The sequence below is a fragment of the Mesoplodon mirus genome (genome assembly GCF_964341445.2).
Source record: "Mesoplodon mirus genome assembly, chromosome: 2".
Lineage (NCBI taxonomy): Eukaryota > Metazoa > Chordata > Mammalia > Artiodactyla > Ziphiidae > Mesoplodon > Mesoplodon mirus.
Window position 1 is genome coordinate 29,029,821 of NC_138977.1, and position 17,217 is coordinate 29,047,037.

The 17,217-nt window shown below is 40.7% G+C and overlaps 1 protein-coding gene across 4 annotated transcripts in view; it reads left to right on the forward strand.

The window, feature by feature from the left end:
- The window catches only part of MARCHF1 (membrane associated ring-CH-type finger 1), a gene marked incomplete at its 5' end in the record, with an annotated part of 448,487 nt that overhangs the window by 334,182 nt on the left and 97,088 nt on the right, over positions 1 to 17,217 (forward strand). For 2 of the 4 annotated variants that reach the window (XM_082639863.1, XM_082639862.1), the window contains 2 exons: positions 15,744 to 15,823; positions 16,102 to 16,845. In XM_082639863.1, coding sequence (XP_082495989.1) covers positions 15,744 to 15,823; positions 16,102 to 16,845 — 824 coding nt within the window. The remainder of the gene's footprint in view (positions 1 to 15,743; positions 15,824 to 16,101; positions 16,846 to 17,217) is intronic. The other 2 variants (XM_082639864.1, XM_082639865.1) reach the window with 1 other exon arrangement.

Consider the following 17,217-nt stretch of genomic DNA (forward strand, 5'->3'; position numbering starts at 1 on the left):
CAGTTTTATCCTCAATTACCACGTCTTCTTTTTAAACAGACCCTGCCTGCTTAAAAATTGTTGGAAGACATTCTCTTCTCTACACAGTATAGTTATGTCATTTCCTAACTAGAAATCTCTATCTTTAAAAGAAAACAAAGCATGCATCTTGCATTTGATATGCTTTTTAACCCCGAAGTCCATGGAAGGGATCTCAAGAAATATATAAAACTTAGGGCTCAGTTCATTTACTTTGTTACAGAGCAGAAATGCCTCTTTTACACAGAGTGGAGCCCTTTCTTCTTGGTTCCCTGTAATGCGATTGTCATCTGTATCTCCACCACAGTCAGGATAGGATTTACCAAGGTCAATTCAACTCTGTTCAACTACTCCCAAGCTCAGTTCACCTCAATGCAACTATTACCAAGTTCATTTCAACCCCACAACTCTTTATTAGATACCTGCTACATAGAGGACACTGTGAAGATCCCCACAATGTGGAAGATGTGGCCTCTTTTCTCAATCTGGTACAGAAGATTAACCATAGAACATTATGGCAGTTTGGAAATGGTTAGACAGGAACATGGTTGATAAAATAAATGCTAGAGCAAGGTGGATACCATAAGAGAAGAAGAGCTTTTGGAGTTCAAAGGAAATGGCTGGTATAGAGCTGGGAAAATTAGCTGGGCTTGAGGAAAATTCCAAGCCTTTGCTTTTGCTCTTTTCTCTATGGAGAAAGGCATAGGGATAAAAGTACAGGACATATTTGATAATAACAAATAATAAGCTTGGTTTTGCTGGAACCTGGGAATGAAAAGGACTGACTGATATTAATACCAGAAAAGTAGATGGGATGTAGAACCCAAAGCCCCTAAAATCCCCAAAGCTGGTCTCTTTGTATTTAATTTATTAGACAGTCAAGAACCATTGAAGGCTTTTGATTAGACAAAGGAAATGACTGGGGAATCTCCCTTGAGAAGATACATCTCAAAGCTCATGGAATACAGACCAAAATGGAGAAGAACGGGAGGCAGTGAGAACTATGAGAAGAATATTTTTCTTCTCTCTGGACAGTTTACTGCACCAGGGAAAGGGAAGGGCCAGGATCTGGAACTTGATCTTCTTGCAAAGAGACTTAGATTGGGCAGCAGACCTGCAAGTAGAGGGCTTGGGCAGTGGAGAATACACACAACAGCAGGAGTGTGGGAAGTGGTCCAGGCCAGTGGGTGCGAAGGCGACAGCCAAACCATTTACCTGATGTACAGCCCACCCTAGAACTCCAGGGTCTGAGTTGTTCTGACACAAGCAGGACCCGGGACAAAGACTTGTATGGGTACCCTGTATGGGAAGTGTTCCCTAGGCAGCAGGAGTGAGGGAGAAGGGGAGTGAGACAGAAAAGGGGGAGAAGCCGATAGAAGGGTGTAAAGAGGCCACTGGTGGAGTGATGGGTTTGAATCCCTAGGATCTCCTACGAAATGTAAACAACGTCGCCAAATCCTGAGAATTCTTCAGACTTGGTTTTTGCATCTGTTAAATGGGTATAATGATAATAATCCCTAGTTTCCAAGGTTGTACATGTTGGATATGTATAAGTAAAGTACATTATAAGGGTTTAGTAAATGATCACCAATATTTACTATTTACTATTTCTGATTATTACTAGTGTCACGATAATTACCATTGTCACTACTACCTATACAAATGCATCTGACAAGTGCTGTGGTTTTTCAAGAGACTGCTATCTGCCTGACTCCTGCCTGATCTTCATTTTTTTTTATTGAAGTATAGTTGATTTACAGTGTTGTGTTAGTTTCAGGTGTACAGCAAAGTGATTTAGATATATATTCATATGTACATATATATATATTCTTTTTCAGATTCTTTTCCCTTATAGGTTATTAAAAAATATTGTGTATAGTTCCTGGTGCTATACAATAGGTCCTTGTTGGTTACCTATTTTATATATAGTGGTGTGTGTCTGTTAATCCCAAACTCTTAATTTATCCCTCCCCCCCCTTCCCATTTGGTAACCCTAAGTTTGTTTTCTATGTCTAGCTTAAATACCTAAAAATCAGAAACCTAGGCATTACTTTTAGGCATCCAGAGAATTGTTTGCTTTTAAAATCTCCCAGAACAAAATAAAACTAGTGTATGAGACTTCCAAAAAAAAAAAAAAAAAAAAAAACTATTGCCAAGAATTGACCACCTGAATTATTGGGGGCTGGTGCACTTTTCCTCCGGCTTCTGCCCCCTTTGGGTTGAGGGCTGCCTCCGCACCATCTTTACACTTGGGGATATACACAAAGCACCTCTGACCAAGCTGAACTGACCATTCTCTTTCATAGACGCTGCCAAGGCAGGAAACCGAGCCAGGCAACTGCGTGTCCTTATCATTCCCATTGGTGCTTCCTGTACAAACGCTAGAGCTGCTGCATGCACCTCGGCCAGCCCGGGAATGGCGATGCTACGGCTCGCTAGGCATTACCGCCGCCCTACCTGCCACCAGCAAAGGGTTCCCTGTTAGGTAGAGCCCTGAGTGACCCAGCTCCTAAACTCTATGTGGGTCTGCTTTCCAGCGCTATTTCTGATACCAGCTGTGCCTCAGTTTGGGCTCCCCTCGAAGCAGTGGTGGCAACAATAGACTTTTAGGTGCAGGTGGTATATTTCAGAAGTCACCCCAGAAATCGTAGATGAGGGATTAAGGCACATAAAACAAGGACAGGCAAGAAGTCAAGTTAAGGGTGCAGTTTGAAGTCACTTATGGGGACCGAATTCTGATGGGACTCCTGAGAAATATCCAAAATGTCTCTCAGGATTTTCTACCTGAGGGATAGGAGGGTGGGTCATTTATCCACAAGCTCCTGGCCCCTGTGTCTTTGAGGGCTACCCCTGGACTTAGGAACTCCCTTGCCTTCAGGAGTATGTAAGGCCAAGTGGGTTCCCATGGAATTAGGAGTTGGAAGTACAAACAATGTGGCACTCACTTGAGGTGGGTCACTGTCACTATGAGACCAGCTGGCTCTCACAAAGAGTGTTCACCAGGGCTGCAGCCATTGGACGTAGACAGAGGGGGTATGATACAGGGGACCAGAGGAGTCTGCTTCTCCATCCACTTCCAGAATGCCTGCATCTTACTAGATTGCCTGGGTACCAGGATGGGTCATCAACTCCTTCACAGGATCCCTATGCATCCCCCAAGAGACGATCCTTGCTCTCAGAATCAGACTTAGCATCTCCCGGTCCCTGGTCTTGACTGCTGCCGAGGCTTACCTTGGATCTAATCTATATCAATGGGAGTGGATGGCCTTTGAGAACGGGGAGGTAACACAAGCTGGTACTTTAAACGAGATTCCCGGCCATGACCTTCCTGCTGACAGTTAGTGCCCCATCTCTGTTTCCAATAGGACATACAGGCTGGCTCAGTTTGGCCTCTGCAGACCCCTGCGGCTCCACTCACTGGCCTTCCAGGGTCTTTCAGGGCAGGCTAGGTTCTGTACCACTGGTTGCAGCTTCTCTTTTTGACCTGCAGATCTAGCCCTGCTCTGAGCCTCTCTCCGAATGGTATGAATTGCCAAGGGTAGATTTGACTTTCCCCTTTTGAAAAGATGTTTGCTTCCTTCCAAGACTTGGTGTCCCAAAAGGAGCACTGAGACAACTTGCCACCCTGCTCTTTTCTACGCTTTATGTCTGGCCTGCTTCCTCTTTTAGGCACCAGTTTTAATTCACAGGATTATAGACTCAGCTTCAAGATTACTTTCTTCTATCAATACATCCAGGTTTTGTAATCAGCCAATGGTGTGGATGTGTGCCTACCCAGTTTCTTAGGGATCCCATATGGCCCTCAGTGTGTAGTGTGGTAAATTTTTGCACAAGATAGGGAAAAAAACATGTGACTCTGAAAGTAACTTCAGTCCCCCATCTTCCTCTTAAGCCCTTTTACCTCTGATATGGGAGATGTTGGATTTTTATCAAAAAAAGACCTCAGTCTCTACCGATTCAGAGCTTAACCACATTCAGACTTTTAAAGTTTCTCCTCTTTTCCCTTCAGTTTTCGGAATAGACTGGGGCAGGGGCTTCTATTTAGACCTTTATCCTACACGTTTTTACCAGCCCTGTTGCTAAAGCACCAACCCCTGGCCGGTGGACCTGGTGACCAGCTCTGTATTACAGTCGAGCAAGACTCTGACCCTCCAGCCAGTCTGGGTTTTCACCACCCTTGCCAGGCCTCTTGCCTGGGTAGTCTTTTCTGTGCCTTCTGGTGTGATGTCACGTTAGCTTTAACTCTGGTGACCCTTGCTTACCACCCCCCAGGCTGGCCATCTCACACACTCCCAGAAGCACAAGACCTCCGGATGCTTGGCCCACACCAGGTGGAGCTAGGGGAGCTGCTCAGGCCCATCCTCAGTCACTCCACCTCCGGAGCAGGCGCCAGGCTGGGCACCGCCCGTGGCCACCCAGAAGCTGATCTGAAAGACAAGTCTTTCCAGGGAAGGAAAGAGCCGTCACGCTCTAGGTTTTCCCCCCAAGCCTATCCTGGCGAGCCTGCCACGTACCCTGCTCTGTCCTCACACCTCTCCCCAAATTGTGCTGTTGGGGGATAAATGGGGAGGGTGACACACTGGAATGTCATCCCTGGCCTTCCGTCCCTGTACTGCCCTTCAGCACAAGCAGTGGTAAGCAGAGCGTGATTCCTGTTCCTGCGAACTGTAAATTTCCTTTAAGTCCTTGCCCTTATCTCCCTACACTATAGGTTGTAGTCAAGTTATGACCAAAGTCCAAGATCTCTCCTAGATATATAAAAGTCTGATTTGGGAATTCAGAAAATATTTTTACTCTGTCAGAAAAAAGTCAGGATTTCAAGAATGTTACCCCTGGAGTCTCAGGGGGAAAAATCTAATATGAAATTTAAGGTAGAACAGTGTCTCCTTTGACCTAAGCTTTAACTTTGGATATACAGGGAGTCACAGCTTTAAGAAGACTGATGGTCAGGTCCTAGGCCCTCATCCCCATTCCTCAGAGATTCTGGAATCAGGCACAGGAAGGAGGTATTTTTTCTTAAAACTTCCCTGGTGGTTCTAAATTTTAGCCAGGGTTGAGAACCACTGAATTAAGACTGTTACATGTCTTCTTTCTGAAAGAGGGGATATCATTGAGTTATTTTCAGAGAGAAAAAAATTCTAATGTTTCACAATCAGTGTCCTGTTATAACTCTTGAACCCTCAAAAAGCAGTTATGTGATCAATGACTTCATTTCTCTTCCTAACGATCCTTTTATGTAGATGTTGTATTGACTCCATTTAATTGAAGGAGCAAAGTGGAGCTCAGAAAGGCTAAATAAGCAATGACTTTATCACTTAAATATTGGAGGAAAACACCCACAAATCTTGACTCTTGATTTTAATAGTTGTGATTTATCACATCATCATTAATATGATTTAAAAGTTCTTTTCACTTTTATTAAAATTAAAGATTTTAAATATTATAGATATATTTAACCTGAAGAATAAAGATTTGTTATAATCCTGCCTTACAAAGATAATCACTGTTGGTGGCTGGATGTGTACTCCTCCGAATGTGTCCTAGTCATATGATAACATACATCATGAAAGTATTATTTACCCAAATGAGATCACACTATATAAAATTTTGAAACTTAGCTTTTCATTTAAAAATGTATCCTTCAAATGTGTGTGTGTGTTTGTATGTGTGTGCATCTCATTCTTTTAATGGCTTATGTATTTCATTTTAAATAACAACATTTGTGTTGTTTCCAATTTCATGTTATAATCAACATATCTTTGGCTAATTGTGCAAGTATTTTAACAAAATTGATTCCTATGAGTAAAATTTCTGACTTGAGTAACATAGACAATTTCTATTTTAATAGTTTACCAAATTGCCCTCCAAATTAGTCATGCCAATTTATGATTACTTCAACAATGCATAGCGATGCTTGGTCCCCTCACCTCAGGTACACTGTGTATTATCAATTTTTTTTTAATGTGCTGATCTTATAAGTGAAAGTAGATACCATTGTTAGCGGAATCAGCATTTCTTTGCTTATTGAGATCGAGCATCTTTTTACACAAGGCTTTTGGAATTTCTTCTGCAAATGTGGAATTCCTTCTCTGTCACCTACCTGTTTTACTCCTTTGCCTCTAAGAAGAATCAGTTTTATTTTTCTTGATCTGTAAAAGAACTCTGAATACTAGGAAACTTAGCTATTTGGCTTTCATATATGTTATGAAATGTGGCATTATTTATGGCTTTGACTTTTGTCTGGGGTAGAATTGGTGTGTAGGTATATGTGCTTCCTTTTTATAAATTAGAAGTTTTAATTTTTTAAATTATTATGATTATCTGTCTTTTCCTGTACGAATTTTTTGTTCCATATCATCCTAAGAGAGATATTCCCTTCCACAATATTATATCATATCAGTTATGTTTCCTTCTCATACTTTTATTGTTTATTTTACTACATTTAAGTCTTTCATTCACATAAACTTTAGTGTAAATGGTAAGGAAGCGATCAAGCTTTAAATGACTATAGTCATTTTTGCCCATGCTATTTATTTAATAACCTAGCCTTTTCCCACGGAAAAGTTGAAATGCAACTTTATTATGTACTACAGTATAGAAAGATAGATATATAGATAAATACATTTCTATTTTAATGATGTATCTTTGCCACCCACATATGCTTATTTCTGAAGCTTCACACTATGTTTGCTATTTGGTAAAAGTACTCTGATTTCACTTAGCTCTTATTAAAGAATTTTCCTAGATGTTTCCCCATGTTACTTTTTTCAGCTGATCTTTCAAATAATTTTTATCATACTTAAAAATAAAACAACCAGTTGGGATGGTATTGCTTAAACTTTTCCTTTCCTCCTTCCCCGCTGTATCCTGGATATAACAAATCCTAATTCTTCTCCCTATTTATAGTCAGTTCTGGACCTTCCAATGCTCAGCTGCCAAAGTGAGCTTTCTAGTGCCCAAATTTAATCATTTCCATTTGCTGCTGATTATCTCAGTGACTTTCCATTTATTTGAGGATACATCCAACACATTTCAATGTGGCATATAAAACCTCCATCTACTTCTTTCTCCTGACTTTGTATCACTTCCTATCTCCCTCACCACCTTCCCTCCGGCCATTACTAAACTCTGTGGTTCCCATAACAAGCCATGGTCTCCCCACTCTGCTCTGACACACCCTTCTCCCCGTCTGGACGGTCCTCACCCACATGACCCACACCACACTTTTTTTTTTTTTTTTTTTTTTTGCGGTGCGCGGGCCTCTCACTGCCGTGGCCTCTCCCGTTGCGGAGCGCAGGCTCTGGACGCGCAGGCTCAGCGGCCATGGCTCACGAGCCCAGCCCCTCCGCGGCATGTGGGATCTTGCCGGACCGGGGCACGAACCCACGTCCCCTGCATCGGCAGGCGGACTCTCAACCACTGTGCCTCCAGGGAAGCCCCACACCACACTTTGTTTGTTTGTTTTGTTTTTCTTGCGGTACGCGGGCCTCTCACTGTTGTGGCCTCTCCCGTTGCGGAGCACAGGCTCTGGACGCGCAGGCCCAGCAGCCATGGCTCACGGGTCCAGCCGCTCCGCGTCACGTGGGATCGTCCCGGACCGGAGGCCGAACCCGCGTCCCCTGCATCGGCAAGCGGACTCTCAACCACTGCGCCACCAGGGAAGCCCCCCACACCACACTTTTGAGGTGAGGTTTTCTCTTCTCTGGGACACTTCCTTTAAATCTCTGCTCCACCCTCCATTAGGTGCCCTTCCTTCATCAGAACTCCCACTACTATACTATCAGGATACCCTAGACTGTATTAAAATTGCCTGTTCACTTACACCTCTTCTCCACTAAACAAGAAGCCCTGTCAGGATGCCATCCATTTCTTTATTCCCAGAACTCAGCATTGTGTTGATTACATGATAGATCTTTATTCATGTTTGCTGAGCAAATGAATCAAAAGTGACACAAGCTGAGATTAATTTCATATCCATCAGCTGGTCAAATAGATTCCCGTCAATTTAGGTGCTTTGTCAGGTGCAGGTAGTTTTTCTGGGAAGCACACAAGGCATAAAAAAAGTAAGACAGAGAAAGGGGAAATGCCAATAAAGAGTGTGTTGATGAGCTGTGAACAAATGGGGCTTGATCCAGCTCAAGACCTTTTGAGTTTTGAGAAACTCTGGTAGCCACCTCTCAGAACTGCCCCTGGGAAGATGGAATAAGCCAGGGCACTTATCCACTGACTCCAAACCAAGAACTGTCCCCAGGGGTTTAACTTATCCCACACTCCCAGGCTGTGCCTGTGTGCAGCCCAGCAAGTGCACGTGGTACCAGGAAAGACCCAGGCAGAGAAATCAAGTGGGGACCAGTCCACAGGCAAGTGAACTCAGGGTAGGGCAAAGGTCCAGGGAGGCATTGGCAGCATCTGCTCCAGCAGTAGCCCAACTGCCTGCTCAATATGTACAGACGAACACCGGATGTGAGCTATTTGAAGACTCTTGAGCGGCCTCAAGGAACAGTTTCAGTTCCCTTCAAAATCCTTCAGGGTTATAGGTATAAATGTTATTTGATTCAGTGTCATGGTGGACCAGAACTCTCTCCAAAGGAAAGCTGCATGTTTTTTAATGTTCTGTGTTATTATTAATGGATAAATTACCTTCCCATTGCAGAACATGCATTTGCCCAGACCCGTGAGGTTATAAAGTTTGTTTTATCATGATGATGTCGATTGCAGTACCTTTGCCTGTGCAACTTCCTGGAATTGGTTTTAATACACCATTAAGTAACCATGGATACCCATTATGATGCTCATCATATTGTGTTTCACATTCATAGTCACGTCATCAGTGATCGAAGGTCATTTTGGGGCTGCATTGCTTTTTTTTTTAACATCTTTACTGGAGTATAATTGCTTTACCAACGGTGTGTTAGTTTCTGCTGTATAACAAAGTGAATCAGCGATATGTATGCATATATCCCCATACCTCCTCCCTCTTGCGTCTCCCTCCCACCCTCCCTATCCCACCCCTCTAGGTGGTCACAAAGCACCGAGCTGATCTCCCTGGGCTATGCGGCTGCTGCCCACTAGCTGTCTGTTTTGCATTCGGTGCATTGCTTTTTTAAAAACAGAATGAGGAGCAAACTTCACACATTTGGCCTTTATTCAGTGCCTGCTGTATGCACAGCTTCCTATGAACCTCAATGGGTGTACATGGAATAAACAGTACACAATCTAACAAAACTTACTGCTCACTGTTTCGAGTACAGAAATGCTTCTATTTTTACAAAAACTGGTTATGCTTTCGATGGGTAGATATGAAGTTGATCTACATTAGAAAACTTGAAATAAGTGAGTTTTAATACAAATATTGAAGGAGATAATCGAACACGGACTGGTGTCCAAAGATGATGTTCAAAGGCTTTAAAAATACACAATGTTCATGGGTTGACAGAAAAGACTCAGAAAGTTAAAAGTCAGAAGGGTGCAGATGTTACAAATAACAAATGCTGGAGAGGGTGTGGAGAAAAGGGAATCCTCCTGCGCTGTTGGTAAGAATGTAAATTGGTGCAGCCACTAGGGAAAACAGTATGGAAGTTCCTCAAAGTCTGAAAACAGAGTTACTATATGATCCAGCAATCCCACTCCTGGGCATATATCCAGGCAAAATGCTAATTCAAAAAAGATACATGCACCCCTATGTTCATAGCAGCACTATTCACAGTAGCCAAGACATGGAAACAACCTAAATGTCCATCGACAGATGGTTGGATCAAGAAGATGTGGTACATATATACAGTGGAATACTGCTCAGCCCTAAAAAAGAATGAAATAATGCCATTTGCAGCAACATGGGTGGACCTAGAGATTATCATACTAAGTGAAGTCAGAAAGAGAAAGACAAATACCGTATAATATCACATATATTTGGAATCTCAAATATGACACAAATGAACTTATCTATGGAACAGAAATAGACTCAGATATAGAGAACAGACCTGTGGTTGACAAGGGAGAGGGAGCTGAAGGAGGGAAGGATTCAGAGTTTGGGATTAGCAGATGCAAACTATTATATGTAGGATGGATAAACAACAAGGTCCTACCATATAGCACAGGGAACTATATTCCATACCCTGCAATAAATCATAATGGAAAAGAACATAAAAAAGAATATACATGTATATCTGAATCACTTTGCTGTGCAGCAGAAATTAACACAACATTATAAGTCAACTGTACTTCAGTAAAATAAATTTTTTTAAAAAGCAGTGCACAGATGTAGATCAGTTTGTTAGAACGCATGGAGGATGCCATCCTTCCCTGTCAGGACACTGCTTCCTCTGCCTAGAATATTTTTAATCTCTTCTTTAATAACTCCTTCTTTCCTTTTAAGCTTAGCTAAAATGTTACCTCCTATATTAGTTTCCTGTGACCGCTATAACAAATTACCACAAACTTGTCTTAAAACAACACAAACGTATCATCTTATAGTTCTAGAGGTCAGAAGTCAAACATGGGTCTCACCGGGCTACAATCCAGATATCAGCAAGACTGCATTTTTTCTGGACCCTCTAGGGAGAGCTTATTTTCTAGCCTTTTCTAGCTTCTAGAGGCTGCCTGCATTCCTTCACTCAGAGCCCCCTCCCTCTATCTTCAAATGCAGAAGTACAGCATCTCCCCTCTCTCCAACCTCTGCTCCCATCTTTACGTCTTCTCTCTCTGACCCTAACTCTATTGCCTCCCTCTTACAAGCATCTTCCTAATTACACCTGGCCCACCTGGATAATGCAGGACCATCTCCCCATCTCAAGGCCCTTAACTTAATCACCTCTGCAAAGTCCCTTTTGTCATGTAAGGATACACATTCACAAATCCCAGGGATTAAGAAGTTGACATCTTGGCTGGGGTGAAGGGGTGTATTATTCAGCCTTCCGTACCTCCTCTTGAAGTTTTCCTAACCTTTTGAGTTAGAATTAGTTTCTTTTCCTCTGGATCCCACAATCATCTGCATTTACCTTTTTCTTTCTTTTTTTTTTTTTAGCTTTTTGTAAATTGAAGTATATTTGATGTACAATATTATGTAAGTTACAGGTGTACAACATAGTGATTCACAATTTTTAAAAGTTACACTCCATTTATAGTTATTATAAAATATTGGCTGTATTCCCTGCATTGTGGAATATATCCTTGTAGCTTACTTACTTTATACATAGTAGTTTGTACCTGTTAATTCCCTGCCCCTATCTTGTCCCTCGCCTGTTCTCTCTCCCCACTGGTAACCACTGGTTTGTTTTCTATATCTGAGTCTGTTTCTTTTTTGTTATATTCACCAGTCAGTTTTATTTTTCAGTTTCTACATAGAAGTGATATCATACAGTATTTATCTTTCTCTGTCTGACTTATTTCATTTAGCATAATACCCTCCAAGTCCGTCCATGTTTTTGCAAATGGCAAATTTTCTTTTTTTGTGACTAATATTCCATTAAATATTATCTTATTTATCCATTCATCTATTGATGGACACTTAGGTTGCTTCCATATCTTGGCAATTGTAAATAATGCTGCTGTGAACACTGGGGTGCATGTATCTTTTTGAATTAGTGTTTTTGTTTTCTTCAGATGTATGCCCAAGAGTGAAATTGCTCTGTCATGTGTGGTAATTCTATTTTTAGTGTTTTGAGAAACCTCCATACAGTTTTCCACAGTGGCTGCAATGTGTAGGAGTGTTCCCTTTTCTCTACATCCTCTCCAAAACTTGCCTTTTGTTTTCTTTTTGATGATAGTCGTCTTGCTATGTGTGAGGTGATATACCATTGCGGTTTTGATTTGCATTTCCCTGATGATTAGTGATGTTGAGCATCTTTTCATGTGTCTGTTGGCCATCTGAATGTCCTCTTTAGAAAAATGTCTATTCAGGTCCTCTTTCCATTTTTATAATCAGGTTGTTTGTTTTTTGATGTTGAGTTGCATGAGCTGTTTATATGTTTCATATCAACCCTTTATCTGTCATATCATTTGCAAATATTTTCTCCCATTCAAGGTTGTCTTTTTGTTTGCTTATGGTTTCCTTTCCTCTGCAAAAGCTTTTAAGTTTAATTAGGTCCCATTTGTTTATTTTTGCTTTTATTTCCTTTGCTTTAGGAGACACATCAAAAAAAAATACTGTTAAAATTTATGTCAAAGAGTGTTCTGTCTGTGTTTTCCTCTAGGAGTTTTATGGTTTATGTCTTACGTTTGGGCCTTTAATCCATTTTGAGGGTTTTTTTGGGGTTTTTTGTGCTTTTTTATATATATATATATATATATATATATATATATATATATATATGGTGTGAGGAAATGTTCTAATTTCATTCTTTATATGTAGCTGTCCAGTTTTCCCAGTACCACTTATTGAAGAGACTGTCTTTTCTCCACTGTATATTCTTGACTCTTTTGTCATAGGTTAATTGATCATAAGTGCATGGGTTTATTTCTGGACTCTCTGTTCTATTCCATTGATCTATTTTTCTGTTTTTGTACCAGTACCATACTGTTTTGATTACTGTAGCTTTGTAGTATAGTCTGAAGTCAGGAAACCTAATTCCTCCAGCTCTGTTCTTCTTTCTGAAGATATTATTGGCTATAGGGGGTCTTTTGTGTTTCCACACACATTTTAAAGTTATTTGTTCCTGTTCTGTGAAAAATACCCTTGGTATGTTGATAGGGGTTTCACTGAATCTGTAGATTGCTTTGGGTAGTATGGTCATCTTAACAATATTAATTCTTCCAATACATGAACGTGGTATATCTTTCATCTGTTTGTGTCATCCTCAGTTTCTTTCATCAGTGTCTTATAGTTTTCCAAGTACAGGTCTTTTACATCCTTAAGTAGCTTTATTCCTAGGTAGTTTTATTCCAGTTTTTATTCTTTTCGAGGTGATGGTAAATGGGATTGTTTCCTTAATTTCTCCTTCTGATAGTTCATTATTAATATAGAAATGCAACAGATTTCTGTATATTAATTTTGTATCCTGAAACTTTACTGAATTCATTGATTAGCTCTATTAGTTTTCTGGTGTTGTCTTTAGGATTTTCTATGTATGGTATCATGTCATCTGCAAACAGTGACAGTATTACTTCTTTCTTTTCTATTTGGATTCCTTTTATTATTTTTTTCTCTGGTTGCAGAAGCTAGGACTTCCAAAACTATGTTAAATAAACATAACAAGAGTGCACATCCTTGTCTTGTTCCTGATCTTAGAGGAAATGCTTTCAGCTTTTCACCATTGAGTGTGATGTTAGCTATGTGTTTGTCATATATGACCTTCATTATGTCGAGGTATATTCCCATTTATGCCCATTTTCTAGAGAGTTTTTGTCATAAATGGATGTTGAATTTTGTCAGAAGCTTTTCTGCATCTATTGATATGATCATATGGTTTTTATTCTTCAGTTTGTTAATGTGGTGTATCACATTGATTGATTTGCAGATATTGAAAAATCCTTGCATCCATGGGACAAATCCCACTTGATCATGGTGTATGATTCTGTTAATGTACCGTTGGATTCAGTTTGCTAGCATGGTTGCTGAGGAGTTTTGCATCTGTGCTCATCAGTGATATTGGCCTGAATTTTCTTTTTTGTGTGATATCTTTGTCTGGTTTAGGTATCGGGGTGAGGCTGACCTCATGGAAAGAGTTTGGAAGTGTTCCCTCCCCTGCAATTTCTTTGGAATAGTTTGAGAAGGATAGGTATTAACTCTTCTCTAAATGTTTGGTAGAATTCACCTGTGAAGCCATCTGTTCTTCGACTTTTGTTTGTTGGGAGTTTTTTAACTATGGATTCAATTTCATTACTGGTAATTGGTCTATTCATATTATCTATTTCTTCCTGGTTCAATCTTGGGAGATTGTACATTTCTAAGAATTTGCCCATTTCTTCTAGGTTGTCCATTTTAATGGCATATAGTTGTTCATAGTAGTCTCTTATGCTCTTCTGTATTTTTGTGGAGTTGGTTGTAATTTACCTTTTCCATTTCTGATTTTATTGATTTGGGCCCTCTCTTTTTTTCTTGATGAGTCTGGCTAAAGGTTTATCAGTTATGCTTATCTTTCCAAAGAACCAGCTGTTAGTTTCATTGATCTTTTCTTTTTTTTCTTTTCTTTTTTGTCTCTAGTTTGTTTATTTCTGCTCTGATCTTTATTATATCTTTCCTTCTACTAACTTTGGCTTTTGTTTATTCTTCTTTATCTAGTTCCTTTAGGTGTAAGGATAAGTTGTTTACTTGAGATTTTTCTTGTTTCCTGAGGTAGGCTTGTATTGCTATAAACTTTCCTTTTAGACTGCTTTGCTGAGTCCCAGAGATTTTGGATGATTGTGTTTCCATATTCATTTGTCTCCAGGTATTTTTTATTTCCTCTTTGATTTCTTCAGTGATACCTTGGTTGTTTAGTAGCATATTGTATAGCCTCCACATGGCTAGGTGATTTTTTAAATTTTTTTGCAGTTTTTTCTTGTAGTTGATTTCTATGTATATATCTTTAATATGGAGATTTTTAGAACTACTTTGAAATTTGGGGTTAATCTTTCTACCTTTACTATTACTTTCTTGGTGGCAACTTCATCTGTTTAGTCAGAATGGCCTAAATCTGGACCTGGGACTGCCTCAGTTACCTCTATGTAAAGGAGAGGGGTGCCTTTCTAGGTGGGAATGAGAGCAGATAGAGGAGCAGGATTTCTAACCCAAAGCCCTGCTCTACTACCTACTAGCAAGGAGCAGCACCAATTTCTCAGTTTCCTCATCTGTAACATGGAAATAATTCTAGTATGTGCCATATGTGCTTCTTGTGAGTATTAATGAATGAACATATGAAAATTACTTAGAACAGTGATTGGCACATAATATTCCCTCAAAACTGTTAGTTATTACTATTTCTGTTTTGTGAGATTATTGTAAGGATTAAAGGGATAGCAGATAAACCACAGCACCGTGCCTTACGCACAGTAAATTCTCAATACAGTCTAGCTTTTGATTTGTCATTATTGTCTACTAAATACAACAGTTAAATAAGTCAAAATAGTGAAGAAAATGTTGTGCTTCAAAGGTAGGAGTTTCATGAAATGGACTCAAATTTGTGCCAAAAATCTGCATAATTTCAGGCTCTCTTATCTTAGGTTAAAAGATATGAAGGTTCAATAATGTTGCAATGGATAGATTTTATTAGTGTCAATGATGAAATAATAATAATCACTGCAGGCTTTTAAATATTATGAAGTGTTTTTAAATATATCATCTCATGGGGCCTTAAAGTGGCAATGTTAACCCCAGGCAGTATCTAGCAGTCTAAGGGCTATTTGATTATTTAAGCTTCCTGGATTATTATCCTCCTTGTCACATAATAGACATTGTGTCCTTTCTATCATAGGCTATTCAAGGGTTGCCTATTCGTTCCCAAGGCAAATTGAGCCATTCCCCTCAAAAGTTTACAGTAAATAGAATAGGAACTTCTGGAATCATCTTCCTCTCTCACAAATGAAGAAACAGCAAAGTGGTACAGCATCTCAGCTGTTCCAAGTTCCTCAAATCAGTTTTACTTTTGCAAAACCGGCCCTCCGACTTCCTATATCCTGTGAGCTGCCTTACGAGCAACATGACCGGCAGCCACATTTGTTGTAATTTTTTAAATATGTGGAAAAAAAGCAAGATATCGACCATGTATTACCTTAACCAAGATGCCAAATTATCTAACTTGTTTCTCCAGGCAAGCAGCCCGACCACAGGGACAGCTCCCAGGAGCCAGTCACGGTTGTCTGTCTGTCCATCCACTCAGGACATCTGCAGGTAAGTGCCCAGCGAATGATTCCGTTTGGTGTGTTTTTAGACCAGTGCTTTGTACTCTTGCCGTGTTTGCTGAGACTGTGTGACTCTTGCCTCTGCCTTACATTGTCCGTGGATAATTTATACCAGCCTCATTTTTCTCCCTTAGTGCATTTCCCTCATTTGATCTGTATTTACCAACTTTGGGTCTGTGCTATCATTTTCATCATTCTCTCTCTCTGTTTTCCCATGGCTTTCCTCTCCATTCCCATTCTCCATCCTTCGCCTGCTGCTTTGTCTAGATCTGCCATCTTACATGACATGTCAGAAGGCTCATTTGAGCAAAGCACCCCTGTCGTGGTGCTGAGCCCTGCTAGGAAGGAGTCCGGTAAGAAATCAGTAAAACAGAGGCCTAGGAGGAGGAGGAGGGCTGCTCTGAGGTACGAGCACACAGAAGAACAAGTGAAAGGGAGAAGAAAGGATTTTCACCTCCAAATCCCCAGCCACCGATGCAGTGAGACTGACACAGATTCTTCAGATTCATCGTCTGCCGATGAGAGTCACTGGATTCACGCAAAAAGAAGAGCCCAAGCGAAGTTCCGCCTGTCTAGGAGAAGGAGAAATAAGAAACCAAGTGGAAGCTTGGATGAGTCTCCCGCTCCTAATGAAATCCATCCAGTACATTTGGGATCCAAAGGTAAAAAGCGCCCGGAGCTGACCGAGTGTGAGACCTACTCTTTAAACCTCCACAGAGGAAAAGGCACAACATACCAAGGATGCAGTGTTTCCCTGCCAAGACAGTCCTCTGACATTAAGAGACCCTCAAGGAAGCATGAGGAAAGCAGAGGCAGGTACCACCACAGGGATCCTGGGCTCTTGCACAGGCCTGGGCAAAATGAAACAGTCAAGAGAATGTTTTCAGAGACAGATTCCAGCACTGAAATGCTGGCAGTCAAAGAACGTGGCAAGCCTGTGGAGGATGCAGGATTCCTTCAGAAGCCTTCTGCCACCTACCAGGATGGGTCTGATCATTTAAAAGCATGCAGGTCAGTCAGTCCAGAGAAAGACTTGATTACATCCAAATATATCTCCTCCTGCTGTGAATTACGTGTGTTGTGTGTGTCACCTACCCTCAGAACATAACCTTTATTCATACTGTTATTTGTCCAATTGGATACAGGGTGATAAAACAAGCAAAGGGCTGGAAAGAACAATGCACAAGTACCCATGGGTTTGAATGCTGTTCCAGAATACAGTTAGATTTTCCCCTTCCCCTTCTTTCAACTGAATAATGACTTATCCTGGCCAAAAAAACTGACAAACCAATTGAGTCCTGTCCCTACTCTCGGTAAGACAAGAATTGTGGAGGAAACATGAGTGAGAGCATGAAACTTTAGACTCTTCAATGCAAATCTGGT